The sequence below is a fragment of the Rhinatrema bivittatum genome, chromosome 12 (assembly GCF_901001135.1).
Source record: "Rhinatrema bivittatum chromosome 12, aRhiBiv1.1, whole genome shotgun sequence".
Lineage (NCBI taxonomy): Eukaryota > Metazoa > Chordata > Amphibia > Gymnophiona > Rhinatrematidae > Rhinatrema > Rhinatrema bivittatum.
This window is the reverse complement of record NC_042626.1, coordinates 82,120,943-82,142,482: the sequence shown is the minus strand read 5'-3', so window position 1 is coordinate 82,142,482 and position 21,540 is coordinate 82,120,943. Positions and strand designations below refer to the sequence as shown.

The window sequence follows — 21,540 nt, the reverse complement described above, 5'->3', positions numbered from 1 at the left end:
GACCTATATACAGACAACAACCAACAAGGACTGAATTACATAGTCTGGGTAAACAAATAAGCATGTGTGTAGTTTGCTTATTGCGGCGGTTACTACCCCTAACTAATTAAGCTAGACATTTCACTTAGATGCAGCTCCAACACTGCTCTCTGCATTAATGGTGGGGGTGGAAAGGAAATAGAACCAAAAGGTTACTAAGAGCCAAGAGTAACACAAGTATGAGAAAAAAAAAAAAAAGAGTGCGAAGGCTTGCTGGGCAGACTGGATGGGCCGTTTGGTCTTCTTCTGCCATCATTTCTATGTTTCTATGTAAGAAAGGTAGAGTACACCTATAGTCTCTGCTTTTTTTTTGTTTTAGTAATCTAAGATCAGGACCGAAGGTTCTGCCACCTCCATCTGCTGGTGATAAAGAAATACTGAAGGGATGCAGGTAGCAAATGTACTAAGAGGGGGTACTGCTCTTCAAGTTTTTCTCTGTCTCCATCTGCTGGAAGGGAAGCAAAACCCAGCAGTCTGGACTGATCCGGGTATGTACAGGGAATATCAGTTTGTGGACTTTTCCTTCAGGAATTTGTCCAATATTCTTTTGAGTCCCACTATGTTAGCTGCCTTAGCCACATCTTCTGGCAACAGATTCCATAGCGGAGTGAAAAAAATACTCTCTTCCATTTTTTTAAATCTGTCAGTTGCTAATTTAATGGTGTATCCCCTAGTCTTAGTGTTGGAAAGGGTAAATAACCATTCCCTATTTACCCTTCCACCTCACTCATGATTTTGTATATCTCAATCATCTCTTTTCTGAGCTAAAGAGCCCTAATCTGTTTAGCCTTTCTCCATAAGAGCTTTTCCATCCCCTTTATCATTTTTGTTTGCCTTTCTCTGTAATGTTTTACGTCCACTATGTCTTATTTTCAGATAGGGCGACCAAAACTGCACAGAATACTCAAGATGTGGTCGCACCATGATTCTATCCAAAGGCATTATGATATTCTCAGTTTTGCTCTCTATATTCCTTTCCAAATTATTCCTAGCATTCTATTTGTCTTTTTGAATGCCGCTACACACTGAACTGAGAATTTCAAGGTATTTTGTCCACAAGAATGAGGTCCTTTTCCTGGGTGGTGACTTCTAATACGGAACCCAGCATCATGTACTTGTAGTTGGATTATTTTTCCCTACTTGTATCACTTTGCACTTGCCCACATTAAATTGCATCTGACATTTAGAAGCCCAGTCTCCTAGTCTCAAGGTCATTCTGCAGTTCTTTACAATCTGTTGCTGTTTTAATGACTTGAAATAATTTTGTGTCATCTGCAAATCTGGTCATTTCACTCTTCGTTCCTTTCTCCAGATCATTTATGAATATGCTAAAAAGCACTGGTCCCAACACAGAACCCTGGGGCACTCCACTGACTTTTCTCCATTTAAAAAACTGATCATTTAGTCCTACTCTCCATTTCTTGTCTTTCATCCAGTTACTAATCTATAATAGGATACTGTCTCTGATCATGTGACCTCCCAATTTCCCGAGTACTTTTTTATCAGTTACTTTGTCAAATGCTTTCTGAAAATCCGAATACATTAAGAACATAAGAACATGCCATACTGGGTCAGATCAAGGGTCCATCAAGCCCAGCATCCTGTTTCCAACAGTGGCCAATCCAGGCCATAAGAACCTGGCAAGTACCCAAAAACTAAGTCTATCCCATGCTACTTTTGCTAGTAATAGCAGTGGCGACTTTCTAAGTCAACTTAATTAATAGCAGGTAATGGACTTCTCCTCCAAGAACTTATCCAATCCTTTTTTAAACCCAGCTATACTAACTGCACTAACCACATGCCCTGGCAGCAAATTCCAGAGTTTACCGTATTTTTCGCTCCATAAGATGCACTTTTTTCCCCCCAAAAGTAGGGGGAAAATGTCTGTGCGTCTTATGGAGAGAATATAAAAAAAAAACCCCTAAAAACCTAATAAACCCCCCCCCCCACCCTCCTGACCCCCCCCCAAAGACCTGCCAAATTAATTTACTACAACCCCCACCCGCCTGACCCCCCCAAGATCTGCCAAAAGTCCCTGGTGGTCCAGCAGGGATCCAGGAGCGATCTCCTGGACTTGGGTCGTTGGCTGCCAGTAATCAAAATGGCACCGACGGCCCTTTGCACTTACTATATCACTGGGGCCGACCAATGGCAGCGGTAGCCCCAGTGACATAGTAAGTGCAAAGGACCGTCGGCGCCATTTTGATTACTGGCAGCCGACGACCCAAGTCCAGGAGATCGCTCCTGGACCACTGCTGGACCACCAGGGACTTTTGACAGGTCTTGGGGGGTCAGGAGGGTGGGGAGTTGTTAATTAATTTAAAGGGTTGGGATGGGGGGGGGGGGTGTTCCCACAGAAAGAAAAAAGATAAGTTTTCTGATCTGGGGAATGGACCAAAATGGCCCTCCCCAGACCCGAAAACAAAATGGGGAGAAAAAAAAATGTTATGCACTCCCCTAATTTGCTCCATAAGACGCACAGACGCCCGAGGACAGAACTGGTTTAGCACAACATTTTTTTTTTTTTTTTAATTTTCCCCCTCTGAATCCTAGGTGCGTCTTATGATCAGGTGTGTCTTATGGAGCGAAAAATACGGTAATTGTGCGTTGAGTGAAAAAGAACTCTGATTAGTTTTAAATGTGCCACATGCTAACTTCATGGAGTGTCCCCTAGTCCTATTATCCGAAAGTAAATAACCGATTCACATCTACCCGTTCTAGAACCTGACATTGTGTAACTATAGCATTAAATTTCATCTGCCATTTGGATGCCCAAATGCTCACAAGATTTTCCTGTAATTTATCACAATCTGCTTCTGATTTAACTACTTTGAACAATTTTGTATCATCTGCAAATTTGATTATCTCACTCGTCGTATTCCTTTCCAGATCATTTATAAATATATTGAAAAGTAAGGGTCCCAGTACAGATCCCTGAGGCACTCCACTGCCCACTCCCCTCCACTGAGAAAATTGTCCATTTAATCCTACTCTCTGTTTCCTGTCTTTTAGCCAGTTTGCAATCCACGAAAGGACATCGCCACCTATCCCATGACTTTTTACTTTTCCTAGAAGCCTCTCATGAGGAACTTTGTCAAACGCCTTCTGAAAATCCAAGTATACTACATCTATCGGTTCACCTTTATCTTCATGTTTATTAACTCTTTCAAAAAAGTGAAGCAGATTTGTGAGGCAAGACTTGCCTTGGGTAAAGCCATGCTGACTTTGTTCCATTAAACCATGTCTTTCTATATATTCTGTGATTTTGATATGTAGAACACTATCCACTATTTTTCCTGGCACTGAAGTCAGGCTAACTGGTCTGTAGTTTCCCAGATTGCCCCTGGAGCCCTTTTTAAATACATTATGTCAATGGCTCAACTTTGTCTGCATGTTTATTTATAATCTAAAAAAAAACAAACTAGTAAATTGGTAAGGCAAGTTGTCCCACTTTGAAAAATCCATATTGATTCTCCCCCATTAAACCACATCTATATGGTCAGTAATTTTGTTTTTAAGAATAGCTTCACTGTAGTCAGGCTCACCAATCTATAGTTTCCCAGATCACTCCTGGAGTCCTTTTTAAAAAGGTCATCATATTGGCCACCTTCCAGTCTTCTGGTACCATGGCTGTTTTAAATGATAGGTTGTAAATCACTAGAAACAGGTCTACAATTTTATTTCCTTCAGAACTCTGGGGTAAACACCATTTGGTCCTAGTGATATCTTTTAGTCTATCAATCTGAGTTTTGTCCTCCAGTTTCGCAATGATTCCATCTAGTCGCACAGCGTCATCACCATCAAGGAGAAATAGAGAAATTACTTACCTGATAATTTTCCTTAGTGTAGACAGATGGACTCAGGACCAATGGTATTGTGCTCTCCTGATAGCAGATGGGAGAAGGAGTCAGATTTCAAAGTTGACATTAGCCTACATATACCTGTGCAGCTTGCTTAGCTCTTCAGTATTCTCTTCGAAAAGCCAGTGTGGATATATGTTGCTTAATACTTTATTACACTTGATTAAACGAACTGGTTCAACTGACATTCAGGAGGTGGAGGAGGCGTGAGTCTTCCAAATCCCTGTGCTCATCTGGTGATGGTAAGGATATGGTGTGGTTCATATGGAACTGGGAAACCACTTTTGGAAGGAAGGATGGTACCGTACATGGCTGTATGGTGCTTGGAGTGAACCAGAGGAACGCTTCCCAACAGGATAATGCTTGAAGTTCGGAGATGCGCCTGGCTGAGCATATTGCGATCAAGAACACTGTATTTAAAGTCAGGAGACGTAGAGACAGGGCGCTTGTTGGTCTGAAGGATTCCCCTGCTAGGAAATCTAGTACTAGGTTGAGGTTCCATAGAAGCACTGGCCACTTTAGTTGTGGTCGGAGTTGTTTGACTCCTTTCAGGAAGCGGGACACATCAGGATGAGTTGATAGTCTGATGCCGTCCACTTCGGTCCTGAAACAGGCCAGTGCTGCGACTTGGACCTTGAGGGACAACCCCTTCTGCATGCCCTCCTGTAGGAATTCTAGGATCGTGGGAATCTCTTCGAATACTCTCCAGATCCGTATATAAGACAGATGTGGAGAACTTGCGTGCCGAAGCAGGATGTCAATCACGGCTTTTGAATAGCCGTGCTTCTTTAGGCTAGTCCTCTCAAGGGCCATACCGTAAGAGATAATAGAGCCGGGTCTTCACGGGAGATCGGTCCCTACCGAAGAAGGTCCCTTGATGGTGGTAGACGTAGAGAATTCCCAGCCAATAGTCTTCGCATGTCCGCGTACCAGTCTGGGGCGACTAGGACTAGTCCCCTGTGGTGTTCTATCTTGTAGATGACCCTGCCCAGTAATGGCCAGGATGGGATGGCATTCAGGAGGCTTTCCTCTGGCCAGTTCTGAACGAGAGCGTTTGAGATTGTGGTTCTCGTCTGCGGCTGAAGAATCTGGGGACCCGGGCATTGCGACGTTGCTAGTAGGTCCATGGCTGGGAGACCCCATTGATTTACTATCAGCTGGAAGGCTGTCTCCGCCAGCGACCATTCCCCCCGGGTCTAGGCTTTCTCTGCTGAGGTAGTCCGCAGAGTTGTTGTCTTTTCCCGTGATGTGGGAGGCCGAAATCCCTTGTAGATTTATTTCTGCCCAGTTCATGAGGGGGTCTATTTCTAGAGACACCTGCTGGCTCTTTGTTCCTCCCCAGTTGATGTAAGCAACGGTCATTGCGTTGTCCAACATGTCTCTGAAGGACTCGTCTCGGAGTCTGTGGCTGAATCGTCGGCAGGCTAGTCTGACCGCTCTCGCTTCCAGGCGGTTTATGTTCCATCCCGCCTCTTCCTTGTTCCATTGTCCCTGGGCTGTCAGTTCCTGACAGTGGGCTCCCCACCCTCGCAGACTCGCATCCGTGGTGAGCAAATCCAGTTTGGTGGGGTAGGTTTACGCCTCTGCTTAGGTGTTCTCCCTGCAGCCACCATTGAAGCTGATGCTGAACCTCTGTCAGTAGCTGGAGGCGAATTGAGTAGCTCTGGGACACTGAATTCCATTGTGACAGTAGGGAACTTTGTAGTGGTCGCATATGGGCCCTTGCCCACGGAACAACTTCCAGAGTTGATGTCATGAGGCCGAGGACTTGAAGGTAGTCCCAAACCTTGGGGCGATCTGAGTTCAACAGGTTTTGCAATTGACCCATCAGTTTCCTTCTCCTTGGAGGGGGAAGATAGACCTTGCCATACTTGGTATCGAACCGGACTCACAAGTATTCTAGTGACTGGGAGGGCTGTAGGCAGCTCTTGGCTGTGTTCACGACCCACCCGAGCTTTTGTAGTAGGTTCTTGACTCTGGTGGTTGTGTGATGACTCTCTTCCTGAGACTTTGCTCTGATCAGCCAATCGTCCAAATAAGGATGTACCAGGACTCCTCCTTTCCTCAGTGCTGCCGCTACTACCACCATAATTTTGGTGAAGGTTCTGGGATCGGTAGCTAGTCCGAAGGGTAGCACTTGAAATTGGTAATGATTGCGCAGTATCACAAAGCGCAGGAAGCTCTGGTGGTCCTGATGGACCGGGATGTGAAGGTAGGCTTCAGATAGGTCCAGGGAGATTTATTAATCTCCCGGTTGTACTGCCATTATAACGGAGTGTAGGGTTTCCAAGCGGAAGTGTGGTACCTTCAGTAACGGTTGACGGCCTTGAGGTCCAGGATGGGCTGGAATGTTCCTTCTTTCTTGGGAACTATAAAATAGATGGAATAGTGGCCAGTATTTTTTTGAGACTTGGGCACCGGAGCTATTGCCTTCAGGCTGAGTAGTCTTGCTAATGTGGTTTCCACTGCCAGTCTCTTGGAGAGGGAGTGGCACGGTGATGTCATAAATTTGTCTGGGGGGATGCTTTGGAATTCCAGGGAGTACCCCTCTCGAATGATAGTTAGGACCCACTTGTCCGATTTTACCTCGACCCATCTTTGGTAGAAGAGAGTAAGTCTGCCCCTTATGTCTTCTTCCTGTCGATGTATCTACGTCTTCTCATTGTGGTATACAGCCGAAGCCTGCCCCTGAGCTTGCTCCTCTCTTAATGTGCCTGTTCCGATAGGACTGAGACCTTCCTGAAGAATGAGGTGCTTGGGACTGTGTGTTCTTGTAGGGTTTAAAACGCTGCAATCCTCTATGCTTGGTTCTTCTGGGGGAGGAGCGCTATGTTCTTTTGTTCCTGTCTTCAGGTAATCAGGGTACTGGGGATTCGCCCCATTTGTTGGCTAACTTCTCCAGTTCGCTCCAAAACAGGAGAGATCCTTTAAAAGGCATTTTTGTGAGGTTCGCTTTAGATTCAGGGATCCCATCCTGGGGGGCCGCAGGGCTGAAATCGGGGGGCTCCAAAAAATACAGCCCCCCAGCCCCAGGCAGCTCCGAAATCGGAGCCGCTGAAAAATCCAAGATGGCCGCCATTCCTGGGCTTTACCAACCCGGGAACGGCCTGGCCATGCTGAGGGGAAGCAATCCCCGAACTAAATTTGCCTGTCCTGCCGAGGAGGGGCCTTCCCCACCCGGCAGGCAGGCAGGCTGAGCAGAGCCCCTCGCACGAAAAATCGCGATGAGGGCTGCTCACAGTGAAGGCAGGCTGCCAGCCGCAGCATGAGAGAAGCCGCTCTGAAGAAAAAAAAAGTTTAAAAATAGATTTGATTGGCAGCCTGCCGGCAGGAGTGAAACAGGAAGGAAAACCCACTGACTTCTGCCTGTCTGACTGCCGGTTCAAAACCCCAGTAAGTACAATGTAAAATTCAGTGTTAAATCGCTGCTTCAATATAATATTTATTATTTTATTTTATTTATTTATTTTTGAACACTGATTGAGCACAGCAAGGCCTGGGCAGCCAGAGGAGGGGGGGGGGGGGGGGAGACTAACACTGGACCACCGGCCTCGGTCCCCACAGCCGCGAGAATGGGGGGGGGGGGGGGGAAAGACGACCACTGGACCACCAGCATCGGTCCCCACACCGGGAATCACTTACGGACTCAGGCTATGCTCCGCACAAGGGGTGAAGCCCCCCTGAGTCCGGCAAGAGCCAGGAGACGGGGCCGTCTCCTGTACAGAAGAAAACTTCTATATTTCTCTTTTTTTTTTTTTTTTTTTTTACAGAGAAAGCCAATCAAGATCCTAACGAAATAGTACTTGCTTTATCCACAGAAAGGAAGAAGAGAAGGCTGACTAGCCTAAATCAGGAGACCGAAGGGTGAGCTGATGCACCTGCTGGAGACAGACAAATACTGAAGGGTTACAGGATAGGCTCTGTCCTCATATAGGATATCCTTTCAGTATTAGTCTGTCTCCACCTGCTGGAAAGGAGGCTCAACCCACAGTCGGGACTGATCTGGGTACGTACAGGGAAAAAGGCATTTTTGTGAGGTTTGCTGCTTTGGAAGTCGCATCAGCCGACCAATTTCGGAGCCAGAATTGTCTTCTGGCCACCACTACGGCGGTGACACCTCTGGATGATGTGTGCACAATGTCTGCGGTAGCATCGGTGAGAAAAGAGACCGCAGGTTCCATCGCTTCTCCAGGAGTGGTAGCATCTCTGGAGAGGATCAAACAGGAATGTGCCACCAAGGCGCAGCTGGAGGCAATTTGTAGCGCCATTGCTGAAACATCAAAGGACTGCTTAAGGATGGCTTCCAGCCTTCTGTCTTGGGCATCCTTCAGTGCCGCTCCTCCACAGGGATCGTGGTGCGTTTTGAGACAGCACAGATCATAGCATCCACTTTAGGGAAACGTAGACGTTCCTTGGCCGTGGGTTCCAGCAGGAATAAGGCTTCTAGTGCAGTCCCCCTTTAAAACTGGCCTCTAGAGCATTCCTTGATGGGCTCCAACATAGGAAAATAGCATGAGACTTTATGAAGGTACACCAGCATGGGATTCTTTTTCAGTTCTGATGTAGGTTCCATGCTTGGGAGACCCAGTGTCTTCATAGTTTGGGACACGAGGGCTGGTAATTCGTCCTTGTGGAAGAATCTGAGCATGGTCCGGTATGGCTCCATCCCTGGGGGGGGGGGGGGGGGGGATTTCCCCTTCTTCCAGGGAGTCAGTTTCCTCATCTGAGGTGTTGCTAAACTCAGCTGCCAGGCTGGTTTCTCACACAAAGCGCTTTGAAAAGATCTCGCCAACCCTATGTAGACTTAACTGGTTACCAGTGAATGAACGTATAGTGTTCAAAATAGGCATGTTAGTGTACAAGCTTTGTGCGTCAGATTCTACCTTTTGGTTTAATGTACTGTTACGGATTTATAATCCAGTTAGATGTTTGAGATCTTCACAATTTAATTTGCTAGAGATTCCCTCAATTCGCCATGCCCGTTTATCCTGTACTAGGGAGACTTCTTTCTCCATTACGGCACCCATTCAATGGAACCTTCTTCCTTTTGACCTCAGATCTTTAGAAGATGTTAAAAAATTTAAAACGGCATTTAAGGAATATCTGCTTCATCGTGCGTTCAATGATAAATGAGGCTGCATGAATGTTCTTAATCTGCTCATTAAAAGATATATGACGATTTATTAATTGAATATTCAATTTTTGGAATATGCTCTTATGTCTAAAATAGTAAATGTACCATTAATATTTGGTATTTTGCGGCTTGGTTTCTGTGAAGCTGAAATCTGTTGTTTGTTTTTTATTTTGTTTTTATTATGTATGTACCATTGTATATCGCCTAGGCCTTGTTAAGTGTTAGGCAATTAATAAATTTTAATAAATGAAAAATGAGAAATGGATCCCCATCTGGGATGCTCTTGGTTAGGAGAGGCATGTCTCGAGAGCCTCGGGAGGTGCTAGAAAGGGCTTGTGCTTCCAGCAGAGTTTGAGACAAGTGGACAGCTGGGGCTGGTTGCGCCTGGACAAAGGTTTGCAGCCCTTTGAAAAATTCCACCCAGGAGAAGGTTCCTGGGTCCATGTTGATACCAGGAGGGATTGTAGTGGAAGCCCCGGAGGAACTTTCCTGTGGGGGCGCAGAGTTGAACATAGTTAGGTCCGGGGTGCCATCATCAGTGGTTCTGGATCCCTCTCCTGGGTGTGGAAGGTTTTGATTTTGTTCTCCCTGGTTCTGTTCACACTGCTGGCACAGGAGGGATTCTAATTCAGGCTTCGCAGCTCTCAAGGGGCAGGCTGGGCAAAGGAAGGGTCCCTTGGCCTTCTTGGATGGAGGTGCCACTGTTTGTACGCGTGTAGGGTTTAAAAACTCGTCCGTGCGAGAGTTATGCGCATGGATGCTCTTAGTTGTGCGTAGGATGTGCGCACAAGTTATGCGTGCAGGGGCTTTGTACGCGTGGCACAGTTATGCGCACAGTTGTGCATGCGGCCTAATTGTGCGCACAGTTAAACGTGTATCCTTACGGATGCGCTCAAGTTAGGCTCCTCGGGCTTCTGGCCTGCTCCGCGTGTACCAACGGCGAGGGGGGAAGATGACGCAGACGTCCCCGGTGAGAAGATGACGACACCCCCCCCCGCGAGGGTCTCCATGTGTGTGGACCCTCGCACCAGATCGGGGCCTAGCCAGAAGAAGGCTGCTCAATCCGATTTAAACCTTGGAGGAAGGTCGGTACGGCTGTTCGAGCCTTGGAGCCTGGAGACTTAGAAGTAAAGGTTTCTACCTTACCTGGTCTCGGTGCTTACCGGTCGTGTGCCGGGCGGTCTCCAGCTGCGGGGGGAGAGGGAAATACCTTCACCGCTGCGCTCGAATCTGCACCTGCTGCCTTTCAGCCACCCTGGGGGCAACATACACGCTGGGAATCGGCTGGTGGACTAAGGCTCAACTCTGAAGGATATCGAAAATCACCTTAGGAAAGTCTCGACTGGGGGAGTGACCATTAGGTTTCACCGCAGGAGAAGCGGGGCTCTCTTCTTAAAGGTAAATTTTCTCTCTTCTTTCTTGTAAATGTTACACTATTCTCTTTTGGATAGTGTCCGCATCTGCTATGGGAGACTGAGAAATACTGGAGAGCTAAGCATGCTGCACTGGTATATGTACGCTATCAGCTTTGAAATCTGACTCCGTCTCCCATCTGCTATCAGGAGAGCACAATACCATTGGTCTTGAGTCCATCTGGCTCCATGCTAGGAAATTTACACTTACCTGATATTTTCCAAAGGGGCATGGGATAAACACTGTGGATCCATCAAGTCTAGAGGGCGTGAATAAAGTGGAGGCAGCAAAACACTGCACGGAGCGGCAGTAGCCACAGCGGCATTCAAACACTGCACGGAGCGGCAGTAGCCACAGAGGCATTCACGGAGCGGGATGCCAGTGGCCAGTGGTTGGTGTTCCACCTTCACGGAGCGGCAGGATGGAGGGCTGCTATCTCCAAAAAATAATAATAATAATAATAAAACAAACAAAAAAATAAAAACAGGGGTGGGTAAGAGTATGGGGCAAGGGGGTGGCCTGCTTGTTACAGCGGTTGCTACACCTAATTGAGCTGGATGTCACTTGGATGCAGATACGGAGCTGCTCTCTAAATTGGTGGTAGGGTGGAGGGGAATTAGGGGTGGAGGGTACTGGAAGCCAATAGTAACAGGTGGGAGAGAGAAAAAGGGAAAAAAAATGGATAAAGTGCGTAGCCTGCTGGGCAGACTTGATGGGCCGTTTGGTCTTCTTCTGCCGTCATTTCTATGTTTCTTTTCCTTGAATTCACACAGACCAGTCCAGACAAGTGGATTATGCTCACTGACCAGCAGATGGAGACAGATCAAAAGGCTTGCTGATGTCATTCCTTCCTTATAGGCAATCCATGCTGATGTCAGCCTGTTGGTATTATCTGTAACAAGTTAACTAAAATTTAATAACCTATAACAACCAAAGGGCTTCAAACAAATATAAACAACATAACCAGGACACAAATACATAGGAGGTATCAAAGGCTATGAATCTGCAGCTATTGGTGATGCCTGACTTTTGTTTCCCCTATGGATCACATATCCTGAAATTAGAGAATAGTTTGGCAGAAGAATGGGAGATCCCCTAGACTGGTCTGCCTGGACTCAAGGAAGTTATCAGATAAGTGTAAAATTCTCCTTCCTCTTTGTCTATGCAGACCAGTCCAGCCAAATTGGATGTACCCAAGCTACTCCTAAACTGGGTGGAATTCTGCCAAACCTGCTTGCAACACTTTTGCAGTAAAAGCAGTCTCTTCCTTGACCTGCACTTCCAAATGATAATGCTTAGAAAAAGAATGCAAGGCTCACCACAATACAGCCTCACAAATCTCATGTGGAAACCCAACTGCATTTTAGCACAAGTAAGCCACTGGAGCTCTAATGAAATGTGCATTGACACTCTTAGGCAACGCCTTCTCTGCATCAACCTAAGCTGCTGTAATAACCCGAACTACTGTAACTTTGATGCTGCAAGACCCTTAGGAGATACAGAAAATCAAATGATCAGATTTTCTAAAACTATTATATGCCTTCCAATAACACAACCAGACTCTGCTGATATCTAGACAGCACAGAGTAGCATAACCCTGACCTTTGGACTGTTTAATAAAGGAGGGTAAACAGACTAGAGATGTGAATCGGAACCGGAATCGGTTTGGATTCTGGTTCTGATTCACATCGTGTTTTTTTTTCGTCCGTCCCGATCGCGGTTTTGTTTATCGGCTGCGCCCGAGCCGATAAACAAAAAACCCACCCCGACCCTTTAAAACTAATCCCTTAGCTTCCCCCACCCTCCCGACCCCCCCCAAAAAACATTTTACAGGTACCTGGTGGTCCAGTGGGGGTCCCGGGAGCGATCTCCCGCTCTTGGGCCATCGGCTGCCACTAATAAAAATGGCGCCGATGGCCTTTGCCCTTACCATGTGACAGGGTATCCATGCCATTGGCCGGCCCCTGTCACATGGAGGGAGCACTGGGTGGCCGGCGCCATTTTTAAAAATGGCACGGGCCATCCAGTGCTCCTACCATGTGACAGGCACACAAAAATAACCCCTAAACCCACCTCGACCCTTTAAAATTAATCCCTTAGCTTCCCCCACCCTCCCGACCCCCCCAAAAACTTTTTACAGGTACCTGGTGATCCAGTGTGAAAGGCACACAAAAATAACCCCTAAACCCACCTCGACCCTTTAAAACTAATCCCTTAGCTTCTCCCACCCTCCCGACCCCCCAAAAAACTTTTTATAGGTACCTGGTGGTCCAGTGTGGCAGGCACACAAAAATAACCCCTAAACCCATTGAGTCGCCATCAAATCGAGATGGGGAGCCCCCCATCTGTGGACAAGTAGCGTCATTGCTTCCTCGGATAGTTCCCACTCTCTGGGATCTATCCGTTGATGGCTCAAGAAGTCCGCTTGAACATTGTCCACGCCGGTGATGTGAGACGCCTTGAGGCAGGATAGGTACTGCTCCACCCAGCCCATGAGCTTGTCCGTCTCCCGAGAGACATGACGACTCTTTGTCCCTCCTTGACGATTGACATACGCCACCGTGGTGGCGTTGTCAGACAGGATCTGTACCGCCCTGTGGTGCACCAATGGGAAAAATCTTTTCAATGCCAGAAGAACCGCCCTGGTTTCTTGGCGATTGATGGGCTATTTCTCCTGCTCCATAGTCCCTGGGCCGACAGACTGACACACAGCCCCCCATCCGGCAAGACTGGCATCCGTGGTTACGACCACCCATTGTGGCATTTCCAAGTCCACCCCCTGAAGCAAATGAGGGAGATCGAGCCACCAATCCAGGTTGTTCGTGGCGAAGTCCGGCAGAGGCAAGGGGGCTTGAAACTTCTGAGACAACGGCTTCCATCTGGAAAGCAATGCCCTCTGCAGCGGGCGCATATGCGCAAAAGCCCAGGGCACTAAGTTGATAGTGGACGCCATTGAACCCAGGACCTGCAGGTGGGAATCTCAAGGCCTGCCGTGGGAATCGCAAGGCCACGAAGGCGTTGTTCCTGGGACATGAGATTGAGTGCCCGGTCCTGTTGCAGAAAAACCCGGCCCAGGCGGGTATTGAAGCGTGCTCCCAGGAAATCCAACGTCAGTGAGGGCACAAGGCAGCTCTTGGCAAAGTTCACCACCGAACCGAGAGAGCTGAGGAGGGTCAACACCCTGTCGACCGACTGTTGGCAGAGGTCCCGGGACTTTGCCCAGATGAGCCAGTCATCCAGGTAGGGATGGACCAAGATTCCCTCCTTCCAGAGCGCTGCTGCTGCTACCACCATCACCACTTTGGTGAAGGTCTGGGGAGCGGTCGCCAGACCAAATGGCAGAACCTGAAACTGAAAATGCTGTCCCAGGATCTTGAACCGAAGAAATTGCTGATGTTCCCGGCAGATGGGGATGTGGAGATAAGCCTCTGTGAGATCCAACAATGCCAGGAATTCCCCTCCGCGAACTGCTGTGATGACGGAACGTAGGGTTTCCATTCGGAAGTGGAGAACCCTGAGAGCCTTGTTGACAGTCTTGAGGTCCAGGATCGGACAGAAAGCATTGTCCTTTTTGGGAACCACGAAGTAGACGGAATAATGGCCTGACCCATGTTCCTCTGGTGGGACTGGCAGGATGGCCCTGAGGTTGAGGAGCCTGTTGAGGGACTGACGCACAATTTTTTGTTTCCGCAGTGGTCCACAAGGCGAGAAGAGGAACCTGTCTCTTAGGGGCCGAGCAAATTCTAAAACGTAACCGTGTTTTAGAATATCCAGTACCCATTGATCCGAAGTGATCTTGACCCACTCCTTGTAGAATAGGGAGAGGTGACCCCCCCCACCCTGGGAACCGGAGAGCAGGTCGGCGATCCTTCATTGGGCAGATTTTGGAGTGGGGCTCTGAGATGAACCATCCCGGGAAGGTCTGCGTCCCCGAAAGGACTGGGACCAAGCTTGGGACCTTGAGGACAGAGGCTTCTGGGACACTGGCCTTGACTGCCGAAAACACCTTTGTCCGCGAAATCAATTCCTTGAAGCACTGAAAGATCGGGAAGTCCTTGGCCGATTCTCAGGGAGAATATGCACCTTGTTCTCTCCCAGGGATTTGATGATCTGGTCCAAATCCTCGCTGAACAGAAACTTGCCTTTCCATGTTACCGTTGCTATTACTAGCAACGGTAACATGGAATAGACTTAGTTTTTGGGTACTTGCCAGGTTCTTATGGCCTGGACTGGCCACTGTTTGAGACAGGATGCTGGGCTTGATGGACCCTTGGTCTGACCCAGTATGGCATATTCTTATAGGGAGAGAACTCAATCTAGACTTGGAAGAAGAGGCGCCTAGCCGAGACTACTGAAACCATCGAACGTGCAAGGACTTGCAAGAGATCATACAGCGCATCTGCTCCATAGGCTATCACCGCCTCCAGGCGTTCTGCTTGTTGGGCTTCGTCTGGTGGGAGCTCCTGAGCACCGAGCAGCTGTTGGACGCATCGCAAACCTGCTCTCTGCATGAGGGAACTACACACCGCCACCCAGACTCCCAAGGCGGACACCTCAAAGACCCGCTTGAGGTACACTTCCAACTTGCGATCCTGGAGGTCCTTTTAAGGCGGCTCCACCCGTGACCGGTATATGGTAGTCCTCTTTGTGACCGCACATCCTCCGGGAGAGGATAGAGCTTGTCCATGGCTCGTCCAACCTGTAGACTGGACTCCGGAGCGTCCCATTCCTTGGATAACAACTGTAGGCGCCTTGGATGAAGGGGAAACGTCTTCACTGGCAGATGCAACCCCACTAGTATAGAATCACCTTTGCAAGCTCCGGAATTGGCTACTGAGGCGCCTCAATATCCAATTTGAAAGGACATGGGGGATAAGGTGCTCCAGCTCCTCCCTCTGAAAGAGACGCAAAACTCGGGGATCATCCCCTTCCAGCTGCATGCCTGAAGCGGGATCATCTTGATCCTGATCTGGATCCACCGGAGATGGATCCTGTGGGCCAGAATGGGGTACTACCCGGACCCAGGAAGTCCCCTGAGGGGCCCCAACATCCACCCGACAAAATCCGTAGTAAAAGCAGGTGGGGGAGGGTGCCCCGAGGGAGGTGCAGCAGGAATGGGGCCTGGGACTACTCCCCCAGGGGGTCCTCCGGAATTAATATGGGAGGAGCAGGGAAAGAATCCTCATGCAGGCTGCCATTTGGCTGCACTTTCTCAGAGTCTCCCAAAATAAAAATGGCCGCCGTTGCCATGCTCGGCGCGAACGGGGCAGACCCCCCTGACAGCCTTCTCGTCTGTGATCATGAGGCCTGTCTATCCGCCACTCTCGAGGAGCCCTCCCTGCTGGGGAGGCACCGAGAGCAAATCCCTTCGCGGGAGAGCCACGTCCCGGGCTCCCTGCAAGCGGAACATCGCGCAGAGCGCGGCATGGGGTCGAGCAACGCGGCGGACTCGGAATCGTGCTCCCCCGAAGCCTGGCAGGAGCAGGTAAGACAGACTACCCTCCGCTCCGAAAGAAGAGAAGCAACAGCCTGTAAGAAAAAACAAACAGGGACTGGCTGAGGAAAGCCGCGTCTCAGCCAGCACTGCCCTGAGGCAAAGACTTCTCCGGGCAGCCGGTTGCAGCGCAGGGGGAGAGGTTGGACCACCAGCTTACTCCCCCGCAAGCCAGGAGACTGCTAAGAAACACCTACCTGACCCTAAAAACAGGTGAAAATGCAAAACTTCCTTCCCCTCAGGAACTTTCAGAGTCTTAGAATTATTTCCCAATAGACAAGAGGGGAAAAGAAGTAGGAAAACAAAATTTTCTCGAAGTACTTTACAGACTTTTATTTTTTTTTTTTAACAAGTGAAATAGGGGATCCAAACCCTTCCCCAAAAATTCCAACCCCCAAATTTAAATTGTTAAAGCGGGACCGCAGGTTCTGCCTTCCTTCATCTGCTGGAGACAGAAGAATACTAAAGGGACGCAGGGAGTGCGACTGGTTATCAGAGGGTGCCTTGCAAGTTTTTCTGTCTCCATCTGCTGGAAGGGAGGCATAACCAACGGTCTGGACCGATCCGGGTACGTACAGGGAACAAGAGATTACCTTTACAAAGTTTGTCAGATTGGTCTTTAAAAGAGAAAGCTAACGAATTTTGAAACCAAAGTAATTTCCTAGCTGTCACAATGGAAACCTGACTCCTTGTGGACCGATGTACCAAATCAAAGAAAGCATCAGCCAAACAAGCTGCCTCAAGCGTCAAGCAAATGGCCATCTCAATAACAACCATTGGATAGCAGGAGATCCTCCTGAACAGATGAGACAAGCACAAACCACACCTTAACATAATGCAGTAACAAGCTATCTGCAGCACCATTCAAAGACCTGCTTCAACACCGCCTATCTTCCTAGGCTGTGCATTGTTGATGGCAGCTCCACCTTTTACAAGTATAGTGGTCCATTTAGTTACAGAGCACACCAAGGTGTCCACCCAGGAATCTAAATTCCTCCTTTTGTTAGGGAGTCAACAATTTAGACAAAAAGCATCCTCCTTTTAAAATTCTCCTCAGGAGATCCATTCTAAATCAAACCTTACTTCCTCATGTTGACCATAATGGGAGTCCTCTGCCGAGGAAGCTTCTTCTTCCTTCTTATCTGCAATACTCAAATCCTGCAAGGACAGATATCAAGGAGGAAGATGCTCCTTATAAAAGAGGTAGACCAAGGAAAATCCACCCTCCTCCTCTTCAGGGAATTCTCCCTATTCCAGCTCTCTCTCGCAACCAGTATCCCTTGGAACTTGAAAAACCTCTTTATCTCTATGTCCTTTTGTCCTTTTTTTGGTCTTGATTCAAGTAAGAGATGAAAAAAAATATAGAGCAGCTTTATGGACTGAATTCTGACCCAACTAAAAAGCCTGTGAAGGAATTTTGATAAGTCCTTGGAAACCACTGGCCAGATCATGGAGGAAGAATCCACAGGTAAAGGAAGCAATTCTGGTACCTTACATCCTGTTGCAGTATTAAAAAACTGCTCAACGGGAGTGAAAAGAGGCAGCTCCAGTTTCCTCACTCCCTTGTGGTTTCAAAATGGCCACCACAGCACCCGTGGCAAAAACATCTCACCATCGGGAGTAACACCTTCAGTGGATCCCAGTGAAAATGATAACCCCCCACCCCAAACCGTACAAACACAGCATTCAGTCTCTGCCCCATGTAGCCTCTGGATTTAGACTTGTTAGAGAGTGCAGGCTTCTTCCCACACTGTGTAGAATAAATCGTTCTCCCTGCTAAGCTTCCCACAGCAGAGAAGATGAAAGTCACACAAGTACTCATCCTTCAAATAAGTACCCCAGTGGACCTACACCAATGGTCAGCAGTCTTCTCTCAGCCTAGGAATTGAGCTCCTCTATGCTCTTTCCTTTCCTTTTTATATTTTGAGAGCCAAATGCTCAACTCTGCTCTTAAGAGACAGAAGCCCAATTAAAGAGACCCAACAGGAGAGGTGCCACAAACGGGGTGGGTAACACTGTCAACCAACATAAAAATTCCAGTTCCTACCAGCAATAATGGAAACCTCCTGGGTTTGCTCTACTAGAGGTGGGCAGCCAGGACAGTCACTGCAAAAGCTGCCTTCACTCGAAACCACTGGACCCAGGACCATGCTCACCCGAAGGAGGGAGTGCGATACTTTTGCCTTGGGAGCAGCCCCCTACCAGATTCTATTACTTCCATCCAGGCCACAACAAAGAATGTTTCCTAACATGAGACACAGAATGCTGGAAGACTGATATTAGCAAGGATGCCTTTAAGGAGTGACATCAGCTAGCCTTTTGATCTCTGACTCCATCTACTGGTCAGTGAGCATAACCCACTTGTCTGGACTGGCCTGCGTTGAAGAGGAAAAAATGTGTCTGGCGTGGGTATGACCAAACATCTTCCTCAATACAGGCAGAGGCAAAGCATTGTTTTTTCTGCTATTTCCTTGTCCTCTCTGAATACCCCTTTAGCAGCCCAACCAACTCACTCAAAAGCTTTTTGCTTTTAATGTTCTTGAAAATGATTTTATTACTTGTTTTTACCTCTATGGCATGCTTCTTTTAAAATTCTCTTAGCCTGCTTAATTACTTTTTCATAGCTAACTTGCCAGTGCTTATGCTCTTCCCTATTTTCCTATCTTCCATGGTATTGTGGGCAGAGCTTCATTTGTCATCACCTGCTGAAATTTGCTGAGTGGCAACAGTCATCTTTGCACACTTTCTCCAAGCATTATCGCTTGGATGTTAGGGCTAGAGAGGACGCTACTTTTGTGCAGGTGTTTTTGACTGGGCCGCTAGCAGCCTCCCGCTTTTTTCGGGATTAGCTTTGGTACATCCCACTTGTTGGGAATGACAATCCCAGACCTACCCTTGGCTACGGTTTAAATTTGTGATTAGCCTTCTTCGGGCGAGCTATGCAGAATAAGATTCCTGCACTTCATGGAAAACTGTAAGTGGCTTCTCTAACTCTTAGTTTACTAGATATGTTCCTTCTTTTGGCTGAGCTCAGTGTTACCGTTGGTTGAGAAGCCTGAATGGTTCGTTGTTAATAGTAATGTTCAAGTATAATTACTTTTGTCCACAGTTTTGGTGGGCTGTCAGGGTGGGACTATACAGCTAGCAGTGACATCAGTTTTTGCTCCATCTCCTGGCAGAAGTGTATAACCCACTCGTTAGGACTGACTTGCTCTTACTAGAGGAAAGGAAATTATCAGGTAAGTAGTAATTTCTCCTTTTAGTTTTTTCCCTAAAAGATGTCTTCGTTTTATCAGTCTCCCTTTTTATAGTTAAATGCTACTGCTATAGTTTTCCTTAGTATTTGCCTTCCAGTGATTAAATTTAACATAATTACATTAAAGCAGATTCACCACCTTTATCTCTTGCACCAGGTCCTAGGTGCCACCAAGTACTAATCTAATATAGTTCCCCTCTTGTCGGTTCCATAACTAACTGCTGCATATCCTGATGTGACATTTACCCAATCATTACGCGGATAATGAAGTCTTATTATTGTGTTGCCCATTTTACTAGCCAGTCCAATCTGTTAGCATTTTGCAATCTGTTTCCAAATCCTGGCCAGGTGGGCAATGATATATACCCATTACTAAGAATTTCTATCCTTAAGGATTCCAGAGTGCACTTTGTCTCCTGAAAACCTTTTATCCTGCTTGATTCTATGCGATTTTTAACATAGTGCCATCCCTCTGCCAATTTTATTTGCCCCGTGTTGTCAATATTTTTACCCTGGCATCACAGAGTCCCATTGATTATCCTCCTTCCACCAGCTCTCCGAAATGCCTATTATGTCTATATCTTCCTTTAGCACCATGCATTCTAACTCTCCAGTCTTATTTTTCAGACTTCTGGCATTTGAATACAGACATTATAAAGTAGGTGTATTTCTATTTTTATATATACCCACTACCTGCTTATTATCAGATGATACACAGGCATTTTTATTTAAATACATCTGGGGTTTTTTTTGTCTTTTTTTACAACCACCACTTTATTGGGACATTCTGACTTACTTGGTTTGCCAGTATTCTTTGAAGATACCTCCCTCCGAACCATGCGCTGCTGAGCGACTGTCAGCTTTTTCACATGTTCTAGTTTAAAAGCTGGGGGAGAGGTGGGAAGGGCACATAAAGTAGTGGAAAACCCCCAGGTAGTTGCAAATCAAGGCTCAATGGCAGGAGAAAAATGCCAAATCAAAAGAAATACTTGAGCTATTTGGGTGCCCATTTGCTGCACTGTTCTGAGCCTTTTCCAAATCACAATTTGTCTCAATGCTCCTAACCTGGCCTGGTCTTAGTGAGGTGAAGAGATCATAGCACACCTGTGCCTCCCCTCTTCCCAGAAGAAAGTTCAGCTTACAGCATCCAGGACAGTTACCTGAGTGGGTGTTGGCTCGCTAGGCTGGATCTGAACGTTCTGCAAGGGCTTCTGGGGGACGGGAGGAAGAGTTGCCGAGGCAGCTTGGACTACTCGCAAGGCCTGCTGGGGTATCTGTATCACCTGTGGCTCCTGCCTGGGCTGAAGTACCTGCAGCTGTTGCAGTACGGATGGCTGCCCTGAGCCTGGGCTCTGTACGATTAACAGATTGTTACCCGCCTGAATGATGTTATCTGCCATCGTCTCGATCAGTACAGTCTCCACTTGTTCAGCCATGGTCACGGCCGCTGCTGGGGATGAGGCCGCTGTGGCCAGTGCCAAGGCTTTTTTCCTAGTCTTTTTACTGGGCTTTGGACTTTCAGAAATCAGAGGCACCAGATGGGCAGGATCAGCAGTGCTCAGCAGATTATTTAGTGGCAAGGTTACGGTAACGTTGCCACCACCGGCCAGCTTCATGATGCTGCCTGTGCTCTGCATGGAGGCTGAGCCCATGTTGGCTTTGTGCAATGGGGCAGGTTTGATGGGCACGTGCTTCTGGGCGGTGCTAGGTGGTGCAAGGATGGCTTGGTTAGTGCCAGGAATAATCTGGATCTGGTTCCCCTGAATAGTCTGCACTGCTGTTGGGGCCTGGATCTGTGGTATTCCCTGATACTGGATGCTGGTGGAGGAGCCGCCTCCTTTACTGATGACAGTGGGGTTTTGAATGGCAAACACCAGCTGTCCTGCAGGATAGGAAGCCCCAAGCTGGGAGCCCTGGATCTGGATGAGGCTCCCTTTCGCTGACAAAATCCCGAAGCTATTCTTGCCTTGGCCCGGAGGAAGTGGTGCTGGTTTAATTGGGACAAGTTTTCTTGGAGTGGGTTGAGGAGGAGCTGGTGGTAAGACTGCCACTTCAACAGGTGGAGGGCCAATTTTGCTGCATGTTGCTGCAAGAAGGGCTAAAGGAGAAGGCTGGCAGTCCTAGAAAAAAAACAAGGAAGATAGGGATGAAAGGCAAAGGTTAGCCTGACACTTCTGGCAACATATGCACAACAGTAAGAAAGGGACTTTTCAGCACCCCTCGTCTCTCCTGAGGACACCTATGAAACAGCAGTGCCATAAAGCCACATGTGAGACTAAATTAGTCACTGCACAAAAAAACAGTTTAGATGCTTACTGAATTAAAACAGTAAGTCAGTACCCTG

General features: G+C 47.7%; 1 protein-coding gene across 7 annotated transcripts in view; it reads right to left on the bottom strand.

The window, feature by feature from the left end:
• SP2 (Sp2 transcription factor) overlaps positions 1–21,540 on the bottom strand; it is a 75,390-nt gene that overhangs the window by 33,095 nt on the left and 20,755 nt on the right. For all 7 annotated transcript variants that reach the window (XM_029574050.1, XM_029574051.1, XM_029574044.1 and 4 more), the window contains one exon: positions 20,357–21,316. In XM_029574050.1, the coding sequence (XP_029429910.1) occupies positions 20,357–21,316 (960 nt within the window). The remainder of the gene's footprint in view (positions 1–20,356; positions 21,317–21,540) is intronic.